Source organism: Ipomoea nil, unplaced genomic scaffold, assembly GCF_001879475.1.
Source record: "Ipomoea nil cultivar Tokyo-kokei standard unplaced genomic scaffold, Asagao_1.1 scaffold1407, whole genome shotgun sequence".
NCBI lineage: Eukaryota > Viridiplantae > Streptophyta > Magnoliopsida > Solanales > Convolvulaceae > Ipomoea > Ipomoea nil.
The window spans coordinates 4,308,119-4,331,093 of NW_017617835.1; the positions used below are offsets into that span (position 1 = coordinate 4,308,119).

The 22,975-nt window shown below is 39.1% G+C and overlaps 6 protein-coding genes and 2 non-coding genes across 9 annotated transcripts; 7 read left to right on the top strand and 1 right to left on the bottom strand.

Moving 5' to 3' along the window:
• The first annotated feature begins 62 nt into the window (after positions 1–62).
• Positions 63–1,791, top strand: LOC109186254. Its single transcript, XM_019336180.1, has 6 exons — positions 63–293; positions 526–608; positions 696–750; positions 1,166–1,278; positions 1,393–1,577; positions 1,768–1,791. Exons 2-6 carry the CDS (start codon positions 560–562, stop codon positions 1,789–1,791), a joined length of 426 nt encoding a protein of 141 aa, XP_019191725.1. The 5' UTR covers positions 63–293; positions 526–559.
• Positions 1,544–2,639, top strand: LOC109186730 (transcription factor bHLH112-like). Its single transcript, XM_019336843.1, has 5 exons — positions 1,544–1,583; positions 1,770–1,914; positions 2,000–2,065; positions 2,165–2,200; positions 2,276–2,639. The coding sequence occupies exons 2-5, from the start codon at positions 1,807–1,809 to the stop codon at positions 2,408–2,410; spliced, it is 345 nt and encodes a 114-aa protein (XP_019192388.1). The 5' UTR covers positions 1,544–1,583; positions 1,770–1,806; the 3' UTR covers positions 2,411–2,639.
• A 6,444-nt stretch (positions 2,640–9,083) lies between these two features.
• Positions 9,084–11,087, top strand: LOC109186080 (actin-depolymerizing factor 2). The gene is made up of 3 exons (XM_019335977.1): positions 9,084–9,218; positions 10,328–10,593; positions 10,696–11,087. Exons 1-3 carry the CDS (start codon positions 9,216–9,218, stop codon positions 10,850–10,852), a joined length of 426 nt encoding a protein of 141 aa, XP_019191522.1. The 5' UTR covers positions 9,084–9,215; the 3' UTR covers positions 10,853–11,087.
• A 1,002-nt stretch (positions 11,088–12,089) lies between these two features.
• On the top strand, positions 12,090–12,161 carry TRNAC-GCA. Its single transcript has one exon. It is a non-coding gene; the product is annotated as a tRNA-Cys (tRNA).
• A 689-nt stretch (positions 12,162–12,850) lies between these two features.
• Positions 12,851–14,267, bottom strand: LOC109186255 (THO complex subunit 4C-like). The gene is made up of 5 exons (XM_019336181.1): positions 14,151–14,267; positions 13,925–14,014; positions 13,764–13,832; positions 13,551–13,660; positions 12,851–13,169 (listed from the first exon to the last, which is right to left on the bottom strand). The coding sequence occupies exons 1-5, from the start codon at positions 14,265–14,267 to the stop codon at positions 12,980–12,982; spliced, it is 576 nt and encodes a 191-aa protein (XP_019191726.1). The 3' UTR covers positions 12,851–12,979.
• Positions 14,268–16,410: 2,143 nt separating this feature from the next.
• Positions 16,411–18,345, top strand: LOC109186354 (THO complex subunit 4A-like). Its single transcript, XM_019336302.1, has 5 exons — positions 16,411–16,709; positions 16,832–16,930; positions 17,214–17,282; positions 17,373–17,554; positions 17,895–18,345. Exons 1-5 carry the CDS (start codon positions 16,491–16,493, stop codon positions 18,112–18,114), a joined length of 789 nt encoding a protein of 262 aa, XP_019191847.1. The 5' UTR covers positions 16,411–16,490; the 3' UTR covers positions 18,115–18,345.
• A 1,610-nt stretch (positions 18,346–19,955) lies between these two features.
• Positions 19,956–20,027, top strand: TRNAC-GCA. The gene has a single exon. It is a non-coding gene; the product is annotated as a tRNA-Cys (tRNA).
• Positions 20,028–21,311: 1,284 nt separating this feature from the next.
• Positions 21,312–22,182, top strand: LOC109186358 (THO complex subunit 4-B-like). Of its 2 annotated transcripts, XM_019336304.1 has the most exons (4): positions 21,312–21,478; positions 21,554–21,646; positions 21,725–21,793; positions 21,865–22,182. In XM_019336304.1, exons 1-4 carry the CDS (start codon positions 21,353–21,355, stop codon positions 22,045–22,047), a joined length of 471 nt encoding a protein of 156 aa, XP_019191849.1. In that variant the 5' UTR covers positions 21,312–21,352; the 3' UTR covers positions 22,048–22,182. The 2 variants fall into 2 exon arrangements, with proteins under 2 accessions (XP_019191849.1, XP_019191850.1); XM_019336305.1 differs by lacking the exon at positions 21,725–21,793.
• The last annotated feature ends 793 nt before the right edge of the window (positions 22,183–22,975 follow it).

Sequence of the window (22,975 nt, forward strand, 5' to 3'; positions counted from 1 at the left end):
AACATAGTAGAAGTACAATCTTTTTTTTGTCAAAAAAGAAAAAAAAAAAAAACTTTTTTTTTTTTTTTGGCTTTTCTTCCTTGCTCTCTTTTGGCTGGATGTCTGTCTGTCTGTCTGTCTGTCTGGTTTTCTTCCCTGCATTAAATAAACCTGTGACTTCACAACTTCTTTAACAAACAAAGAGAGCAGTTGGAAACCTTGCATCTCCCTGCAGTCGTTACACTTGTGCTTCATATATCATCATCAGCAAAATCTTGAATCTCCAGAAGCCATAGGATCATAGGACCATCAAGGTATCTCTTTCTTGCCTGTAAAAACTAAGGACTGTTACTGTGCCACTACTAATCTGTTCCTGCAACTATCACTGCCATCTTGATTTTTAATTTTTTCTGCATTTTGGCTGTCGTATCATATGCTGTTTGTGTCCTAGGAATTGTTTAGGACTTGTTTGCATTCATGGGTGTTCTCTGATTTCTTCAAGATGATGATGTCTGCATTTTTTTTTTGAATCATTTTGTGAAACAGATTTCTCTGCGGGCATATTTAGAATCTGAAAAAGATGAAGAATGCTATTCTGCCACAAGTTTCATCCCAGATTTACAGTTTTGGTAATGTGTTCTTGAAAAGTTAGCCACTATTGAAGTGGGAAAATCTCATTCTTACATTCTGCTATGTATATGTTCTTAACATTCCAGGCTGCAGTGAGGCTGCAGGTTTCTCCGATATCCCTTCACAGATAGAAAGCGAATTGTGAGTCTGTTTTGATGTTTTCTTTCCTGCAACTCTTCGGTTTGCCTAAAATAATGGTTTAATGTTGTTTTTTGTTTTTTTTCGGAGTTTAATGAGTGGAAATGGAATCTGGGTTTGATTCTGCAAGGGAATATAAACTAATTCCTGAGAGCATTTTACAGTAGTACAAGCTGTCTTGTACTTTGGCTTAACTTCTGGTAATCAGCAAGGCTTAATGATTACAAAAACACAAATGGCCCATGCTTGACTTGTGTTTGTTTTAAGATTAGATTATTGTTGTCATTTTCTGCTAAACCGAATAAAAAAACTGGTCAAAATTTCAAATAATTGAGACAGGAACAGAAGTATTAAGATAAAGATTGATGATGGAGATGAGGCAATTGTTTAATAAGTAGTCTGCAATTTTTGTCAACAGAAACGTCTTCAGTGGCGACGGCTTCTGTATCGATTCAAACTTGTATACTAATCAAGACAACCTTGGAGGGGTGCTGGCTTTCTGTTCTGAATCACAAATCATCTATCAGTCTGGTAGCCTGTCGTTTTCGAGTTTTATTAATCCATTTGGACCATGATTTTATCCTCAGCAGATCATCAGACCTTACCTACTGCTGCCTAACTATATTTTATGTGTCTGAATTTCAGAACCTCCCTCGTCAATGGGTGCGAAAAGACTAGGATGCCCTCTCGGTTTTGATCCCGCTTATGGAAATGTTTCTCGAGAGGGGCTGTTTCATGGCAAGAAGACAAGAAAGCGTTCTTCGCCCGACAGTGCTGAGTCTGTAGCAGAAAGGGCTGAGGAAACCACTCCTCGGATTCGAAGGGGAAGAGTATGTATGCATTTGTGTTGTTCAGAAAATTGAAGCATGTGCTCCATCTCAACTAAAAGACTAAGCTGATAGTTGGATTGCACATTAATGGTTATATGCTCTGATACCAAATTGAAGCATGTACTCTATCTCAACTAAAAGCTTAAGCTAATAGTTGGATTGCACATTAATGGTTATATGCTCAACACAGAATGTTCAGAAGTTTACTAACTGACATTCATTCTTGAAAATGGATAAACTGAAAGGCTTCTGTAAATGGCAGGTGCCTGCAAGGAGAAGCCAGAAGCTGACTGACAAGATCACAGCTCTTCAAAAGCTGGTTTCCCCTTATGGAAAGGTTGCCAATTTTGTATGATTTTCGCGAGTCATATATACTAATTTATGCACATAATTAAACCGAATGTTTTAATCTTATATTGCAGACTGACACAGCTTCTGTTCTTCAAGAGGCTTGCATTTCCATTAAAGCTCTGCAAGATCAGATTCAGGTTCAGATTACTCACAGTACTTAAACCGATCATAGTTTCGTTTAAATCTCTCATAACAAAGCTAACTTTTCCAGTTTCCTGCCTGGTTTTTGTCTGCAGAACTTGTGCATTGCCTCCCATGGCCACTCAGATCAGGTCAGTATTATGGTTCATCATTTCAGACATTGAATGCCCGATTTCTTAACGAAATTGCTTGTGTTGTGTCTGCAGAAAACGAGGGACGAAAATGAAGCCGGGCTGCGGAATAAAGGGCTCTGCCTGGTTCCAGTTTCATTGTCCCAGACAGTTGCAGACCAGGATTTGTTCAGTCAAATGTTGGCCAGCATGAGTTGTTTCTCAGCATAGGAATGCTTGCTTGTTTGTAGCAGTAAATAGAATATGGTAGAAGGCTGTTAAGGGCCTTTTTGTTGTTTTTTTCATGATCTCCAAATGGGAGTGAAATGTTGCCATCTGATATCATATGGAAATTGAGTTTTATGTGCAGAGACAAATGACAAAAACCAATTTCCCCTAAGGAACTTTATCCATTGGATTAAAAGTTTATGCCATTTTATTAGTTATTTTTGAGGTACCACATTTAACAAAGTTTTTTTTTTTTTTTTTTTTTTGCATTCGGTTTAAATAGAGCGTGTAGTGAGAGTTATACTTTATGAGTTCGGCATCTTTTTTTTTTTTTTCTTTTTCTTTTTCTTTAACATAATAGGTATATGATATAACTTGCACTATTTTATTGATTTAGTATGTAAATTATTCACAAGTAACAAATATATTTTAATTTACCAAGACTATGTGGTTTAATGGTACCCGGGTTGGATTTCTATTTGGAAGATTATGAGTTTGAGCCTTAATGAAGGCGTTATTGGTTCTTTGTGTTTCAGTAGGTTGAGAAAGTATATGAACAGATACTACAATGTAATAGAGTCAGTAATTTTCAAAAAAAAAAGAAATATATTTTAATTTATGATAAAATTTGCAACTGTTATCTTTTTTTTTTTTTTTAATGTTACTGACTCTATTACATTGTAGTATCTGTTCAATTGTAACTGTTATCTGAATGTGCTTTTTCGTAGCTGATAAAGAGTTATATAGAGATAAATAAATTGGCTTAACATTCTCACCTTATTCTTAAAATATGAATTCAAATATATATTCTTCAACATGGAAGGGTATGGAAATAAGGACATGGATATAGGGCAGTCAAGGTAGGAACGTGGGGACAGGGAATATACTCTCAGCGCATAGCCATCACTAATGGGATGTTTGATTGGGTGTAATTAAAATTCTTTTTCCATGTAATTAAACATTCATCAAAATTACATTGTTTGGTTAGATGAAATTGTAATTCTCTGCTTTTGTGAAATCAAAATTCATACATCTCCATAGGATTTCCAATTCGGTGGCTACTAGAAAAGAAAAAAATAAAAAATTACTATATTGCCCTTATTATTATTATTATTATTATTATTATTATTATTATTGGTAGGCAATATCCCGACCGACATAGCTTCACCACGACCGAGAAGCCTTTGTCCTTTTCTCCTTGTCTTTGCAGGTAACAGGTCGGGCTCCACGAGAAGAACTCGGTCGTAGACCGACCGGGAGTTGCCCGAGCGGCGGTGTCGACCACCGAGCGGTAGCCCTTTGGCGAACGAGCTGACGACGGACACGTGGCGGCTCTTTACATCGACAGGCAGGGCACCCGGGAGGATGACACGTGGTGGCTACGTGGAGGACATGCCGAACGGCTGGAATCCTGTCCCCGGCATAGCGGCTATAAATACCCACAGTAGCTACAGTGTAAGGGACTTTTGGACGATCGATAGGTTGTTGTTAGAGAATCCCGACCGCAGTCAGTCGGTACTCAGAACAGCCAAGTAGATTGTACTTAGGGCCTTTACCGGGATCAATAAAGATTTTACTTGCTTTAATTGGTCTCGTGTTATTTTATATTGCTTACACAGAGTTAGCAGTATCATTTTGGCGCCGTCCGTGGGGACCCGTGCAAGAAACCAACGTCTTGACGAGCACCCGATCACCATATCGACATGTATCCGTGGGCACACAACAACTTCGCCGACGACCAGGCGGATGCGGCGAGCTCCTCCGACCACTACGCTACCCAACAGCAGGGTCAGACAATGGACCTCAACCTCAATCTCTCACCACCACATCCGTCGAATACATACCCGGCCGCCCAGCAGCCGGTGAATTACATACAACCGGGATACCCACCACCCGGTCTGCCATACCAGCAGCAGCCGATGATGTATCCCGCCCAGTATCCGTACCCGGTCCCACCTCCACCGTACGGGTATTGGCCAGGCCAACCGATGTGCTACACTTCCCCGGTTGGTTATCCACCATATACGCCTGCCTATACAGCTCCAGCCGCCGCCCCTCCAGTACAACCGACCGCACAAGTAGAGCCGCAGCGTCAGTCCACATCCCGGGCTCGACGCTCGGCTCATTCGCGGTTGGGGTCGGGGGGTGCTGATGCGATGGACGCACCAGCTCAGGCCGTTCAAGCAGAGGACCCTGAAGAAGTTGCCCGAGCGGTAGCTTTTGATCGTCTTCGACCGGAGATGCGCCAGCGTTTGGGACCCCAAGACCCGAATCGCGGGCAAGAAGACGTACAAATGCAGGAAGCTAGCCACGAGGCTTCATCCGGATATAGCGGGTCGAGATCTCACCGACGGCGACGCGCTCGGGATACAGCCCAAGCCGCTCAAGCCGCCGAGCTCAACGAAACCCGAGGATTGCTCTACAACCTCCAGGCGGAAGTTGCGCAGCTCAGGAGTGCGTATCCTACAGCACCCCGGCCGACCGATCGACCCTACACCAGACGCCTTTCACAGCAGCGGTAATGGCTCAGCCTTACCCGCTCGACTTAAAGGTCTCGGGAGAGAAGAGTTACGACGGTCGGACAGACCCTGAGGCTCACGTGAATGATTTCTTCAGCAATATGATGTTGAAGGGCGTTTCAGACGCCGTGATGTGCAGGGCCTTCTACTCAACGCTGACCGGTCGGGCGGCAGAATGGTTCCGAACCCTGCAGCCGGGGTCAATCGACAAATTTGAGACCCTGGCGATCAAGTTTGTACAGAAGTTCATTACTTCCAAAGTGGTGAGGAAGTCCTATATGTACCTCGAAAAGGCCAAGCAGCTCGAAGGGGAAAGCTTGACCGACTTCCTCATCAAGTGGAAGGCGGCGGTCGGGGAGGTCGAGCCCATGGATGATGCGACCGCCACGCACATACTTCACATCTCCCTCCGGGCGGGGTATCTATACCAGGATTTTATCCTCCACCCCCCGACCACATATGAGGAGGCCCTCCGAAGGGTCACTGATTACGCCAACGCAGGTGAGGCGAATGCCGTCAAGCGCTCGCAGGAGGTCGGCTCTTCGTCTCGTAAACCGGCCAGCCGGGCAGAACATCGATCGGGAGATGACAATCCCCGACCCCGCACCAGGCATGGCGAGTTTACGGCCTTGAACCGATCCGCAGCGGAGGCCATGCAATACGCCCAGTCCTGCAATCTCATCAAACTTCCCCATCCCGATCGAGACGGCCCTGACAAGAGTAAGCATTGTGCTTACCATCGATGCGCCGGGCATGACACCGAGGAGTGTACCCACTTGCGCCAATTATTGGAAGATTTGCTCAATTTGGGAAAATTGGACAAGTGTGTGGGAAAGAGAGAAGACAGCAAGAGAAATACCGATCGGAGGGATCACAGACGATCTCATCACCGCTCTGATCGGTCGGGCCAGGACCGAAGAGACGATCGAAGGGACGATCGTCATGATGACCAACGGGACCCTGACCCTCCGTCCGGTAGCCGCCCGTCCGGAAAACCTACCATCCACGTCATTTTTGGTGGGCTGGAAGATGCTTCCCGACCGCGGACAAATTGCCCGGTCGCAGTAGTGGATTCCCGGGAGACCGGGAAGAGGCAGAAGATGGAGCCCATAACCTTCACCCTCGAGGACCAACCTACCAGCAGTGATCACGGCATGGAGGCGCTCGTGGTCACGATTGACGTTAAGGGGACGGATGTCCAAAGGGTTATGGTTGACACGGGCAGTAGCGTGAACGTCCTATACTTGGACGTGTTTGAGAAGCTTGGCCTTGACAGGAAGGAGCTGACTCCGGTCGGTGTACCACTGTCAGGATTTACCGGGGCTCTTATCTACCCTGAGGGAAAAATAACGCTCCCGGTCGAGATCAGCACGCCTCCAAAGTCGATCCAAACGGAGCTGGAATTTGTTGTGGTCAACCTTCATTGCGTCCACAACATTATCTTGGGCCGACCCGCCATTATGAAGATCGGTGGGATAATTTCTATGCCTCACCTATGCATGAAATTCCCCACCCCCAACGGGGTCGGCGTGGTCCGTGGCGATGTCCAATCCGCCCGGAAGTGTTACACCCGAGCGGTTAATCGACGTGATTCCGGTCCATCTTCCCGGGTGAACACCATAGCCAAGGAGGAGGCTAAGGAACGGAAGGAGCAGCCTGAGCCTTCCGAAGAGATAGAGGAAGTTCCCCTGTCCGAGGGCCGCCCTGACAGGAAGATTAAGATTGGCCGAGCCCTCACTCCCGAGCTCCGAGCGGAAGTTCTGGCCGTGCTCCGGGAGTATGCCGATATTTTTGCATGGGGCCCGAAGATATGCCCGGGATCGATCGGTCGTTCATTTGTCACAAATTGACCGTCGATCCCGCAGCTAAGCCGGTCGTGCAGAAAACACGACACCTCTCCTCCGATCGCCGCGAGTTTGTAAGAGAAGAAGTCAAAAAGATGGCGGCGATCGAGCACATCCGTCCGGTGGTCTATCCTGAGTGGGTGGCAAATATCGTTCTTGTCCCGAAGCCCCCAGCATGGAGGATGTGCATCGATTTCACGGACCTCAACAAAGCCTGTCCGCTCGACCCGTATCCTTTACCGAGCATTCACCAGATGGTCGACGAGACGGCCGGGGCCGAGTTAATGAGCTTCATGGATGCCTTCAAGGGGTACCATCAGATCATGATGCACCATGAAGACGAGAGCAAGACAGCCTTCGTGACCCCGGACGGGCTGTATTGCTACCGAGTGATGCCGTTCGGTCTGCGGAACGCAGGAGCCACCTACCAGAGGATGGTCAACATGCTCTTTGCTGATCTGCTGGGCCGAACGATGGAAGCTTACATCGACGATATGTTGGTCAAGAGTCGGGACCGATCCGACCACACTCGGGACCTTCGGGAGTGCTTCCAGATCATGAGGAAGTACCAGTTACGGCTGAACCCGACCAAGTGTACATTCGCGGTTCAGACCGGCAAATTCCTCGGCTATATGATGACTAAGAGAGGAATCGAACCTAACCCGGCCAAAGTAAAAGCGATTCTGGACATGCAGCCACCTTCCACCGTTCGGGAAGTCCAGCAATTGACCGGTCGGTTGGCAGCCCTCAACCGGTTCCTCTCCAAGCTAGCCGAGCGCGCTTTACCTTTCTTCAAGGTATTGCGAAAAGTTAATGGATTCGTCTGGGACGAGGAATGCCGAGCGGCTTTTGACGAGCTGAAGGAGTATCTCATGTCACCAATTGTGCTCTCAAAGCCCGAGCTCGGAGAAGAGCTAGACGTGTACCTCGCCGTCTCCGATCGTGCAGTAAGCGCAGTTCTGTGCCGAACCGATCCGGAAGGGGTCCAGCGACCGGTGTACTATGTAAGCCACGCGCTACATGGTCCCGAGCTCCGGTACTCCCGGCTCGAGAAGGTCGTCTACGCCCTTTACATTGCCGCGAAGAAGTTGGCTCCCTACTTCCAGGGTCGAGCGATTCGCGTGTTGACCGATCAGCCGATCGGACCAGTCCTCCGCACCGCCTCTTCATCCGGTCGCCTAGTCAAATGGGCGTTAATGCTGACCCAGTACGCGATCGAATACCGACCAAGACCTGCTATCAAAGGTCAGGCCCTTGCTGACTTCTTAGTCGAGTGCACCGCCCGGGATACTCGACCCTCCGAGGCGACGGATGGGATCGCCGAGGCTGGTAGAGGCCGACACGTGGCGTAGGAGGGAATGACAGCTGGCGGGTCGGCTTGATGGCCGACGGTTGGGCTTCTTCATCCCGTCCCGTTTTTTCCCGACTGATCAAAAAGGCCCGGGCTGGGGGGCTCTTGGTAGGGAATATCCCGACCGACATAGCTTCACCACGACCGAGAAGCCTTTGTCCTTTTCTCCTTGTCTTTGCAGGTAACAGGTCGGGCTCCACGAGAAGAACTCGGTCGTAGACCGACCGGGAGTTGCCCGAGCGGCGGTGTCGACCACCGAGCGGTAGCCCTTTGGCGAACGAGCTGACGACGGACACGTGGCGGCTCTTTACATCGACAGGCAGGGCACCCGGGAGGATGACACGTGGTGGCTACGTGGAGGACATGCCGAACGGCTGGAATCCTGTCCCCGGCATAGCGGCTATAAATACCCACAGTAGCTACAGTGTAAGGGACTTTTGGACGATCGATAGGTTGTTGTTAGAGAATCCCGACCGCAGTCAGTCGGTAATCAGAACAGCCAAGTAGATTGTACTTAGGGCCTTTACCGGGATCAATAAAGATTTTACTTGCTTTAATTGGTCTCGTGTTATTTTATATTGCTTACACAGAGTTAGCAGTATCAATTATAATTATTATTATTACATAATGATATACCACTTATTCCCTTCTCATTTAAAATAATTTTATTTCTCCATATAAAATAATGTAATTTAAGTTCATATTTTATTTTCACATTATTCTTTTTTTTTTTAAATCAAATTACAATTAGTTTCGTCCACAATTTCCTCATTCCAACCAAGCATCCTATCTCTCTTGTTTTCATTTCTCTCATATATGAAAAGAAAGAAGGAAAAAAAAAAGGAGGGGGGGGGGTGGGGTGGGGGGCAAAACAGTAAACGGCAAAAAAAAAAAAAAAAAAAAATTGAAAGGAATATAGATCAGAAATACGGAGTAACAATTATTAAATAAATAAAGAAAAGCGAGAGTCCTCATTTAGTCATTTATCTCTATATCTCTGGTCTCGTCATCGGAATTGCAATCTTCTCCACGCCTTTATCTCAACCCTAGATTTCCTCAATCGATCGATCGATCTCTCTGCTCCTTCTGAAGTCATGGTGAGTAATCGTTACATACACACATTACACCCTATGAAATTTATTCATTTATTTTAATTCAATATTTGATAGATTAATTTGGCGAGTTTTTCATTCTATTTTATTGAATCTGCTAATAATATGCACGATCGAATTAGTTTTGGAGTGGAAATTTTGTCAAGTTTATTAATTGTGGATTGGATTGATTTCGTGTTCCCTGGATTAGATTCGATTTGTAGTTGTTGATGTGCTCAGCGGACTATTCAAGGTTAAGCTTGTTTGCGGCTAAGCATTACATGTTATAGTTAGATCGTAAAGTCTAAAATTATCCTTGGAAACTTTAACAGGGTTCTTGAAATTTGTTATATGTGTATGTAAGGATAGTGTTAAGGTTTCCAGGTAGAAGTTGAGCTGAAGTGAAGGAATTGAATCAGAATATAAAGTAATTGGGTTCTCATATTGCCCTCTTGAACTAAGCATGCTTTTGAACTAGAATTCTTACATATTGAGCCCCCTTCACTGGATCTTCAATCATAGATGCTTGGTATCCACTCTGATGACTACTTATGACCTTAAATTGCAACCAGCAGATTTGCCTGCCAGTTGAGAATTAGAGCAAGAAGCTCTCTTCTGATCTCAGTTATAGATGATAGTTCACTAAGTTCCATAAAATGTTTAAAAATAGGTGTAGATTCTTCACACAACAAATTACAAACATTACATTTCAAAAGATAATATCATAATTCCAATTATAAGTTCATGATTAACAGCGTGCCTATGAATGTATGAAGTGATTTGGATCAATCACAACTCTTTCTTATATAAAATGTTTGTATTAACTAATTAGTTTTTGTTCACATCTAGAGCAGATAATGTTTTTGTTGGTTGAATGAGTATGAAGTAGGAACGCCTCAGGCTTACAATCTAGCATTGTTTAACATGAATGATCTTGTTATGGATTTATGGTATAAACAAAGTTATATCTGTGAGATGATCCCCAGCTGGCAAGAGGCAACTGTTAATACTGTTAGATGCTATTTCTCATCTTCTTATTCGCCAGTTTCCTTGTGTTCCCCAATCTTTTTGTGTTGATTTACCATTAATGATGGATTTAATCTACAAAACTGTAGGCTAATGCAGCATCTGGGATGGCTGTTCATGATGACTGCAAGCTGAAGTTTTTAGAACTGAAGGCAAAAAGAAGTTTCCGCTTCGTAGTTTTCAAGATTGAAGAGAAGCAGAAGCAGGTGATTGTAGAAAAACTTGGTGAGCCCGCACAAAGCTATGAGGACTTCGCTGCCAGCCTTCCTGCAGATGAGTGTCGCTATGCTGTCTACGACTTTGATTTTGTAACCAAGGAAAATTGCCAGAAGAGCAGAATTTTCTTCATTGCTTGGTAATATATAAATTCTTTAGGGTCCACATTGCTTAAATTTTTATCATACTATCTCGTTGTCAGTTCTTTGGGATTTGACCTCTACCCTTCCAATGATTGAAGGTCACCCGATACAGCTAGGGTGAGAAGCAAGATGATCTATGCAAGCTCCAAAGATAGGTTCAAGAGAGAGCTTGATGGCATCCAGATAGAGTTGCAAGCCACTGACCCTACTGAAATGGGCCTTGATGTCATCAGAAGCCGAGCCGGCTGCAGTTGAATTGCTGTGCACTGGAATGGAGAGCTATCCATAAAGTTTTCTTTGGTTATGTCTAATGTTTATATTATGCTGGGAAGTAGAATTGGTTAAGATATGCTGTTCGGTCAAACCTTTTAAAGCTTCATCTCCGATGAGAAACTTAAATGATTTTTAAGCATACACTAATTGCTATTCATGTGGTCTTGAGATTTCTTCATTTGTGATGTGTTTTCTTCTTAGGAGATTATGTGCATCAACTTTGATGTTAGTTTTTACTTTAATTTGCACAACTGACTGACAATACCCTTCTATATTACCCATCCCACTCCTTCCCCTCCAAAACTATACTAACTATACAAGGTAATGATATATTATGATATACATACATAATTTCCTTATGTTAACTTGGTACAGTATAAATACAATTACAGGGCGTTTGGTTAGAGGGATTTTAAATTCCCTTCTCACTTAATTCCCACCTAATTCTAAAGGCCATTAAATTCCGTAGTTTGGTTGGAGGAAATTGCAATTCCATGGAATTGCAATTCCTCCATTTTCATGGAATTAAAATCCCATGTCCCCCCGGTATTTCTTGAGAAAAAAAGATAGTGATGAGTCAAAATTATCCTTTCCTTTTTAACTTAAAATTAATGTCTAACAATAATAATGGACTTTTTGGCTTTATAATACTTATTCCCTTTCAATTTCCATGTATACCAAACATTGGAATTGAAATTCCCAGTAATTCTATTCCTGTCAACCAAACACTGGAATTTAAATTCCCACTTTATTCCCAGTAATTCAACTCCCATGAAATTACAATTCTTTTCCCACTTAATTTCTCCCCTCCAACCAAACGCCCTGTTAATTCTTTCTAATTAAGTTATATAATTACAATTAAGGGCGTATCATGGTACTTTAATTAGTAAAAACTTGCCAGATTACCGCTGCTTGTCTTCTTCCCTAAGATCACCACTTAAAATTTTGTAGCAGCTTAAGTTTTAACAGAAAATATTTCATCATCTTCAGACTTCAGGTCCCCATCCATATCATTTTGTCATTTCCAGTTTGACTTTCCAAAGGGATACGATGCTCAGAAGAAGATGAACATCTCTTGTGGAAATGAACAGTGTTTATATGGACTCTGAATAATCCGTGGAAGACACATATAAGTTCACCAGGTGTTTGACCGTAGGATGTTGCTTTAGTGTTAAAATTAAACTATACATAACTTTTAAAATAGAACTGTAAATAAAAAGGGTCCATAGCTCAGTGGTAGAGCATTTGATTGCAGATCAAGAGGTCACCGGTTCGAACCCGGTTGGGCCCTTTGAACTATTAGATAGATTTTGTTTCTATCTGGTTCATATATCTATGCCTTCTTATAAGAACATGGCCGATTTAACAGAGGCATTCTGGGCCGACTACATGCCCATTAATGTCTTTTGTAGGCCTCATGCAAAAAAAAAAAAAAAAAAAAACTATCCACGATTGCATAGAGTAATAATTCGAATAATTGTATGCTAGACTTAATTGCATAATGAGTGCATGCCAAATTATGTTGTGAAATCGTGTAAGGTGGACACGGTTTCAAAATTGTTCATAATTATGAATATATAGTTCAAAAATTATGAACATAGAGTTGTGAATATAATTATTGTGAGTATGGAGTTCAAAAATTATAAAAATATAGCTTTATAATTATGAACATATAGTTCAGTAATTATGAACATAGAATTCTGTAATTGTGAATATAAAGTTCAATAATTATGAATATGAAATTCAAAAATTATGAATATATAACTTTATAATCAAACTGAAAATGACAAAATTTGTCATAAACGTCTATGGTTTGGTTTCTTTATTATTTGTGTGATTTACTTCTTTTTATATATATATATATATATATGATTATATGAGCAAGATTTATTCCGTGCAAAAATTGATATATTTAATCTCAAAATTAAATTTAGAAAAGAGTGCAATTAAAAGAAAAGAAAAAGAGGAACGTCCTTCGTATTTTGTCAAACAGAAGTGGCAAAACTGAAACTATTTTTTCTCTAACGACCAAAAACTTATTTAACAAAAACATAAACTTAAAACTAGCTAGCTTAGCTATCCAAGAATATATGATACTCTACACCATGCTCAAAACCATTCACCTCTACTCTTCTTCTTCGATCCTTCGGAATATGATACTCTTTTATTCCTCCCGACTTCATGTCTAGGACTAGGAGGCCTAAATTGTGGGTCTTGTAGTCTATTGCCAGAACTAGGCTCACTTTCTTCTTCATATCCTGAATAACCAAAAAGGTTTGCTCGTCGTGGTGGTTGTACCCTGTTCAAGAATTCAAAATCTGTTTGTTAAAACAATATAATTATATTTGTAACTAAATATTATAAATGAAACGCTATAAACATTATGTAATTTTTTTATTTTTTAAAAAACTTGCTTATGGGCACTGTTACTCCTAGGTTATTGAGTTACTTTAATTTACCCTTCCATTATCTATGGGGGCTTGAAGTAAGGAGATTTTGTTATTTGTGTGGGTAGAAACTTAAGTATGCGAACATTTTTTTTCTTTAAATAAGCAAAAACATTTACAGTTTATTACTTTCTTTTTAGGAAATTAAGGTATTTTTAAGTTTTATAAATATGCAAAATGAAAGTTAAATTTAATATAATGCACAGGCAGACAGCAGTAGGGGAATTGCAAACCTCTCTCCAACCTCAATCTTCAATGGTTTCCCATCAAGGACTATCTCGTTGTATATTCTCATAGCTGTCATAGCATCTGAGTGTTCAAAGAAACCAACTTCTCCCAATCCCTGTGATTATTACAATACAATTTCTTAATATTATATTATATTATCACTTGTTTTCAAAAAAAAAAAAAGCTTCAGATCGGTTAATAGATAATCATAAATATACCATGGGTCTGCCATTGATGTCACGGTAGATGGAGCAACTTTGCAAAAGGCCAACTTCTAAAAACAGTGTCTGCATGCACCATTGTTGATTGTTATATAAGTATGAATGTATAGTTAAAGAAAACCCTTCTATTTGTAGATATGAATAGATTGAAAATTTACCTTGAGATCATCCTCGGAAACGCTATCAGCCAAGTTGTATATATACACCTTCGTCACAGCTTCCGCATATCCCACTCGGCCTCTAAATGCCTGCAGTTTTGGTTTATAGGTACAGAAGATCGATCAGACGCATATAGCTGATAAGCATTGCATATACATACATACATACAGGCCGGGTGAGAAACTGAGAATTAAGTCGGAAAGAAAACGGAGAGAGAATACAGACCTCAGGAAAATCAAACAAGAAACGTCGATTACCATCTCTAATGGTACCATGATCCTGCTCGCCGGCGGCACGGGGTTCCCTGGAATCACGATAGGGTTCCTTTTTGATATCCACCATTTTTGGGTTCTCAATAATCTTTTCCCAAAACACAATAAGTGGTTATATATATATGACTTATGTCACTATTTATTTTTGAAATTCCATATATTTGGTTAATTATCTATTTTAATTGAATACAAATTTAAAAATTTATATATATATATATATATATATATATATATATATATATATATATATATATATATATAAATATAATAAGTGCGGATGAAGGTTATACCGTTCATTTATGTCCGTTTTTTCCGTTAAGTTTTATGATACATTATGCTATAGATGTTGTACTATACAATATTTAGGACAAATATACCCCTACCGTTATAACTTCCGTTATCTTTTCCACTATTGCTACCATGCACATGCATTCACCATATATATTTTTTATTTTCAATAATAATAATAATAATAATAATAATAATAATATACACATTATATATTGGGGTTATATGTTAATTATTTCTTAAAATATAAATATTAAATATACACATGAAGGGCAAGTTGGAAATTCCACTCAGACTTCAAGCTGTTTCTCTTAATTTTAGTGGTAATTAAATATACACATGAAGGGCAAGTTTGTAATTTGAGTACTCCTAGTTTTAATATAAGACTTTAATGTGGTATATAAGGTATATGATATTTTGCATTGTATAGAAGTTGGTCTCAGATACTGTATTAGTATAGTTCAGATATAGTTTCTTAACATACATTTCTTACTATATTGTAAAATTTGGTCTTACAATGAAAAATATATTTTGTATTGTATTTCGTGCAAATTGGTACCTTATAATTTTTCTAAATTTTTATAGTAAATACTATGCAAATTAAAGTGTATGGTTTGACAAATGTTAGAACCTTTCATATGTTTTTAGTTAGAAGTAATTGCATTTTTAGTTAAAGATCGATGCTAATTAATTGATGGATTACTCAAGGAATTGAATAAAGCAAGACCTTACAAGAAAGTTTAAGAAACAACTCCAAAACTTTACTATAACTTGGATTCTTGGAGTTGTTACAAATGAGCTTCCATAAGGGGCATTTATAGCAATTACATCTACTTAATGGCCGGTGGAGATTTACTTATCCTCAAGATTGAAAAAATTGCTAGGCGTCTGGGGACCACCTAGGTGGGCGCCTAGAGCTCCTAGGCGCGATTTTTGTAACACTGCTTATCCTATTAGTCTTTGTCTAGAACCCTCCCTATAAAATCCTATACAAACTATAAAAAACTATGTAAAAGTGTAAGAAACGATGTATCAACCATTAGAAATGTATAACAAAGTGCCCCATGGACCGTGGTGCTACACTAAACCACAAAAAAGGTGCAATTATTATTATTTTTTAACCAAACAATCAACTTATACTAAATCACCAAACAAATTCGAAATACAATTAGGCAAGGATAAATCCCACACCCCAAAAACAAAAGGAGAACTCGTCACCCGTGCAAACACATGAGTTACGTAACAAATAACATTATATTGATTTATTTTTGGGAAAAGGGTCAAATAGGCCCTCGAACTTTAGCTTAAAAGTCAATTAGGCCCCTAAACTTTTTAAATGTGCAATTACACCCATCAACAATTCATTTAAGTGCAATGAAGCCCAAAAATAAATTAATGACCTGCTATCACAGGTCATTAGGGTTCAGACCACCTTCCGGCGAATTTTCCAGCAAAAAAAAAAAAAAAGTGGCCGACGAAATTTCCGACAAAAAAAATGACCGGCAAAATTTCGACAAGTCTGGGTCGGTTGCTGGTCACTTTTTTTTGCCAGAAAATTCGCCGGAAGGTGGCCTGAACCCTAATGACCTGTGATCGCAGGTCATTAACTTATTTTTGGGCTTCATTGCACCTAAATGAATTGTTGATGGGTGTAATTGCACCTTTAAAAAATTTAGGGGCCTAATTGACTTTTAAGCTAAAATTCGAGGGCCTATTTGACCATTTTCCCTTTATTTTTTTTACTTGATTTTAATATTTTAAATTTCTAGTCTAGTACAACATAATTCATAAATGAATGCAAAACAAAATATAACTGAAGAAATTAAATATACACATGAAGGACAAGTTAGTAATTTGAGTACTCCCATGCTTTAAAGCTTCAGCTCGCGGGCTTGCCTTCTTCCTGCGCACTGCAACACTGGCACTGGGAGCACTACTCCCTCAGAATTCGGAAAACTGCAACTATCTCTCTCTCTTCCTTTCTCTCTCTAAGATTTTTCCAAAAATGGTGTATTATTCCCCCGGCGTGCAGGATCCTGATCCCAGTCTAGCTGCCGCCGATGAGCAGGTTCATGTTCGCCGAGGCCCTCGCCGTTCCAGGGAGCTCCCAGCCGCCGGTGATCAAGAGATTCCCAATCGTTCCAGGTCAGATGCTCCGGATCCAACTCGCCGGTCACGGCACCATGATCCTTCTCCGAGAGTGTCGCCTTACACAGTTCATGTGGTATGTATTCTCTCTCCATTCTCTTTCCGACTTCGATCCGAGTTTCTCACCTTGAATATCGTGTATCGTGTATGCTTATCAGCTAGCTTATACATTACCTTTACGTGAAACTAAAACTGCAGGGATTTCAAAATCCATTGGAAATTAGGCAAGGTGGAGAACGTGGGAGGAAGCTGTATATATCCAACTTGGCATATAGCGTTTCCGACGAAGATATCAGAGTAAATTCTCTCTCTATTTTTTTCATTTCCTTTTGCAATTTATTCATACACACCGTGAAAATCTTTGTGAAACTCCACACTACTGTTCAAACGGCTTATATCACTGTTATATATGTACATTGCCCCTAAAATGTTCATACTTATATAAGTTTTATATACTAATACTAAACTTAACATTATGAAAAAATGAATTAAAAATAACTTTAGTCAAGCTTCCACCTATCAAGCTTCCACCTATCAAATGGGATGGATGAAGTATATAACAATTGTTTATGTGGTTCAGACACTGTTTTCAGAAATTGGCCATTTGCAAAATTTTGGAGTTCACTATGACAGGACTGGCAGATCCATGGTATATTGATGATTTATCAACTGATTTTTTGAAGCTGTTCAATAATCTATTTCTGTGAATACTGGGGTTGATATAATATAATTGTTACAGGGAACTGGAGAGGTTGTTTTCTTTCGCCACTCAGATGCTATGGCAGCCATGAGGACATACAACAATGTACCCCTTGATGGGAGACCAATTAAGATTGCCGAGGTTGGAGTGCATGTTGAAATTGCCCCTGTGCCTTTGCCTGGTCTTTTTCAGGGATCATTACCAATCACACCTTTTCAGTTGTAAGCTTTGTTTAATCTTTAATCTTTCATCTTCCACATTTGGTGTTTCTTTTATATGTTTCTAGTGTTCCGTTTCTTTGTGTAATGTTTCTGTGCTACCTTGGATGCGAATATCATTGTTGAAATGCCTGCCCTAAGCATGGCAAAATGTTGGGATAGTGTTGCATTTCTCTACTCCTCTACCCTTTGACAACAAACTGAAATTCATAGTTCCATACCTTGCCCCTGTCTATTATATTGTTAATATGCTTTGGGAGAGAGGGGCCTGTTGACATATGTGGTCTTAATTACTGTTGAATAAATCATTGTTTTAACAGTCAGATTTTGAATTCTTGAGCAGTGTACCACCAAGTATACCACCAAACCTTTCAGGATATGAAGAAGGTGAGTCTAGTAGGTTGCCAAGGGCTGGGGGTTCTGGCAGTAGAGCACAAGACCCACAATTTAAGCCTCATGGACATGAAGGCTGGAGGGATAGAAGCCACCATAGACATGTCACTAATGCAGAACTAGATGCTGATTTGGATAGGTATCGTTCAGATGCTAAGAGAAAAGACTGATATATATGTGTGTGTGTGTGTTATCACTTATCAGATATGATGATGGATGCACTGCTGTTGTTTTGTTCATGACCCTGCTCCTAGTTCTTCTGCTATGTTAGAAACCAGAGTTTAAGATGACTTGGATAGTGTGGTATATACTGCAGGTATAGGCTATTTTGCATTGTATGGAAGTTGGTCTCAGATACTGTATTAGTATAGTTTATATGACTGTCAATTTCTCATGCAAGAATGGCATGATATAGTTTCTTGACATTTCTTTAGTTGTAGACTTGTAGCACTACTAAACTGCAAATTTTGGTGTACATTTTCAATATACTTATACATGCTGCAGCCTTAATATAAAAGGTACAAATAAACCATTCAATTCAATTATTTGAGAAATAGCAATTAAGCCACTCAACTCTAATAAACTCCAAATAAATCCACGAAACCTGCAAAATGTTGCAATTGACATTTTTAGCAACTTGCAAGTTTATGCTTACTAGAATTGCCACATGAATTTTTTCTTTAAAAAACATTTGACACGTGAATTTGCTGTCTTCCTTGCACTTCTTATTCCTGATTTTTTCTTGGGTTTATGTTCTTTGGCTTCCACTCCTCCCGAACCATCATCTTCATCTTTCGCGGGAAAAAATATGAATGACCGATGGTTTTTCTTGTACAAGAGTCACTATTGTCCTAAAAGTTGGTATACAGTAACATGTTTCTACATCCAAAGCATATACACATAAAAGGTAGCAGGAACATGGTCAGAACTCAGAAACTAATGTATCGAAGTCTTGCCTTAATATGCGGTCGGTGCGACTGCACCATTAGGTATATAAAAATGCATCAATAGTGTTAGAATTAATTTAAGCAAAAAATACATTTTTAAATAAAAACTCAGAGTCGAACAAGTAATCGACAACGGCCTAAAATAGAAGCGGGCAAGACACCGAATTTGAAAACAAAGTCGCCTAACATAATACACATAAATATTTTCACTTCCCTACGACTAACATACAATGTAAAAAGAAAAAAAATCACTGACAAATTTGTGTCTCACATACAAACACACCCAAAGAACATATATATCAACAACACACAAAATATAAAGAAAAATCATACCAGGGATTACAAGGTTGCTGAAGAGTTGTTCGAATGAAGATGAATGAATATGTTTGGTGGTAAAGGAGTCGCAAAATGAGGATGAATTAATAATAATAATAATAATAATAATAATAATAATAATAATAATAATAATAATAAAAATGTCAAAAGGATTTTTAATTGAGAGGGTAAAGGATGTCATTTAGATAAAATTTTATAATTAATAATTAAGAATTACTTTTATCTACCTTAAAAAAAAAAAAGAATTACTTTTATCTATTTGTTTACATACCTTATTCCAAGGTTGCAAAAATCGCGCAATCGGCGCCTAGGCGCTAGGCGCTCGGCCGCCGCTGCGAAGAAGGCCGGAATCGGCCTCTTCCGCGGTCTAGTCGGCTGAACCGGCGCTTTATTATTATTATTATTATTATTATTATTATTTTTTGCATTTTAAAATTGCAAAAACTTCGGGAATGTATAACTTTTGACTCGATTGTCTGTTTTGGACAATTTTTTTTTTCAAATCGCGTATTTTAAAACGCAAAACGTGTTTTGCAACATTGTCTTATTCTTTTCATGTTAAAAGTGTAGAAGACACAAACTTTTCTGAATACATTTTGCTCATTATTCTTTCCCATGCATTTGTAGCCTACATTGTTAAACAATAGTGTTTACGTGGATCGGAGTCTGGATTCTCCATGGAAGAGCGTATCTTATAAATGCCTTTTAAATAAAACAGTCACCAACAAGGGTCCATAGCTCAGTGGTAGGGCATTTGACTGCAGATCAAGAGGTCACCGTTACGAATCCGGTTGGGCCCTTTGAAGAAATTACTTGTTCCGTGCACCGTCCCAGAATTTCAAATTTCTAGTACATCATAAATTGTTTTGGAAAAATATTTAAATAAGTCTTCTAAGTTAAGTAAATATTACAATTAAGTCTTTAACTGAAAAGAAAAAAAAAAAACTGAAAAAATTCAGACACTTTAAACTAGTAAAAAGTGTAATTGAGTCATAATCTTATCTTCATGTATACTTTTATTCAAATGTGGCGTTGATTTGGTAGATCAATTGAAAAATCTTTAATAATATATATAGTTTCTTTATTTAAAAAAAAAAATGATGAGACAACATCTATGGCTATCCTTTGGACACTGAGATCAAGGCAATCGACCCTTGTCACTGAGTCTAGACTAGACCTCCACTTATCTAGACTTTAAATAAAATAAATTTTTTTTAAAAAAAAAAAACCCTAAAATAATGCTGAGGTCAAGGCTATCAGATACGGTCTTAAGAGGGCTTGGACCAAAAACATTGAAAGAGTGATTATACAGAGGGACTCCTCAAACTTGGTGCACTGTATAAATGATATGAGTTTCTCTTCAGAGGGCGGCGGTCCTTTGTTTAATCTAATTATCGAATGTAAGTACTAGATGAAAAAGAGCTAGACTATCAAATGCTACCACATCCGTCGTGAACAAAACTAAGTCACTAATTAACTTGCAAGGAATTGCGACGTTAGTTGGGATTTAACCTTGTTTCCGTCTTGCCCATCAGGAGAGATAGCTGAGCATATTTTTGGGAACCAAATGACGCTGCCTCATATCCGCAAAGACTACCTTTTTATGTGTTTCTTTATGCGGTTGTGCCCTTCCAGTCTCCACATCAAATAAAAAAAATAAGTTTTTTTTTTTTTTTTTTTTTTTTGGTGGTAAGATTGAATTTACATTTTTTATTTTAATACTTTTTAAATTCTTTACAGTCAAATTATATTATATTTCAACCATACGTCTTTATCGAATTTAAATTATATTTCAACCAAAATTAATTGGCATTAAACTAAACAAAAAATAACCGAAAGAAATAAAACCGTGGGAAGCATTTGTAAGAATATAACCAGATCTTGCATCTTATCTTAATTTCCATAAAAAATGGTAAACCCTAACTCTAGAACTCTCTAATGCCCTTTCTGTTTCTAAATAAAAATGGTATACTAATTAGTATTCTAAATAAAAAATGGTATACTAATTAATACTCCGTAGTAATTAGTATTAGTATTCTAAATAAAAAATGGTTACCCTGTTTCTAATCCTCCCAAGTCCCAATTTGCGATTTGTGAATTCTCAGAATCTCCCTCTCGCCCTCCAATGGCGGAAACAAATCCCGATCAAACTGGTGCTCCTCAGGATGGGGGACTAAATCCCATTCAAAATACCAGTGAACTCTCCAAGAAACGTAAACTTTACTTTTATGGGCCGTATTCAGTTGATAAGGTCTGAATTTTATTAAATTTAAGTTTATTATAAGCTAGTTTATAGATGTATACATGAAATCAAAATTGTCTGCAGGGATTTGAAATATCATATATGCCGTCAAGAGTTACAGGGACGAAAATTTATTTATCTAATTTGGCCTATGCCACATCCGTGCAGGATATCATGGTATAAAGTTCACTCTTGCAATATATAAATTGTGCTAATTATAGTATATAATAATCGTGTTTATGTGGTTGTGTGCAGGGACTCTTTTCAAAGTTTAAATCTGTTTTACAATGCAGTATTCACTATGATCGCATTGGCAGATCATTGGTATATAAGTATATTTATTACTCCTTAATTTTTAATTTGTTTTGGACTAATAATTGCACTAATTGTCACAGGGGTCTGGAGAAGTTGTTTTCCCCAGTCTCTCAGACGCAAAGACAGCTATGAAGGAATTGGACAAATTCAACATATACTTGTATGAGAAAAAAGTGGAGCTGGAGATCGGGATGAAGTATTCAGATCTCCAAGAGGAGAGAACAGAAATGCAGGAGGAAGAAAAATCACCAAGGACACACTAGTGCAATTTGAATAGATCTTTTAGATAGGTATTATTAAGACCTTGTTCATCCTTGCTAGTTTCTTGACATATCTTTAGTTGTAGCACTACTAAACTGCAAATTTTGGTCTACATTTCCAATATACTTCCACATGCTGCAGCCTTACTCAATATTATTATTGTGCTAGTCCATTAATTTCTGTTTTTGATTGATTGAGGACAAAGAAATAACATATTAACAGATAAATGGCTTGTATTAAATGCATGGTTTATAGAAAAACATTAAGTTGTAATGGTACTGTATCGATTTGCATGGGTAACGTGTCTAATTGCACCGAGTATGGATAAGTGACACTTAAATCACCGAAAACTCGTGTCTCACATATTCATGTTAGGAACGAGTATCATAGATAGGGGTAGGCACAGGTTGTGTTTGGTTTCGAACCGACTAAAAGTTCGAGTACCCGAAATGTTCGGGTCCCGTATTCTACCATCCAAAGTCCAAACCGAAATAATAGCATTATGGTTCGGTTTCAAGTGCTTTGGGTCGGGCTATAATCGGTTTCAAGTGCTTTAACTATGACCAATGTGGAAGATCAAAGGTATATATTGATTTCAATTCAATTAATGTAACTATAAGATATTCAAATGCTATCTGATCACAATAATGTGAGCTCATTTTTAGATTACAAGTTTATTTTGACATACAATACACTAAAAATGAACTGGTATCAACAATCAACTTATAATAAACCTTTTAAAATATAAATATACAATAAAGTAAAATAAATTTACAATATACTAAAAATAAATTTATATCAAAATATAATAAACCTATAAAAATATAAACATATAATAAAATAAAATAAATTTACAATATAGTAAAAATATTATGTATCAGATATTCAGATCTGCTTTGCAAGGTTAACCTGATGTGCAAGATATTATTT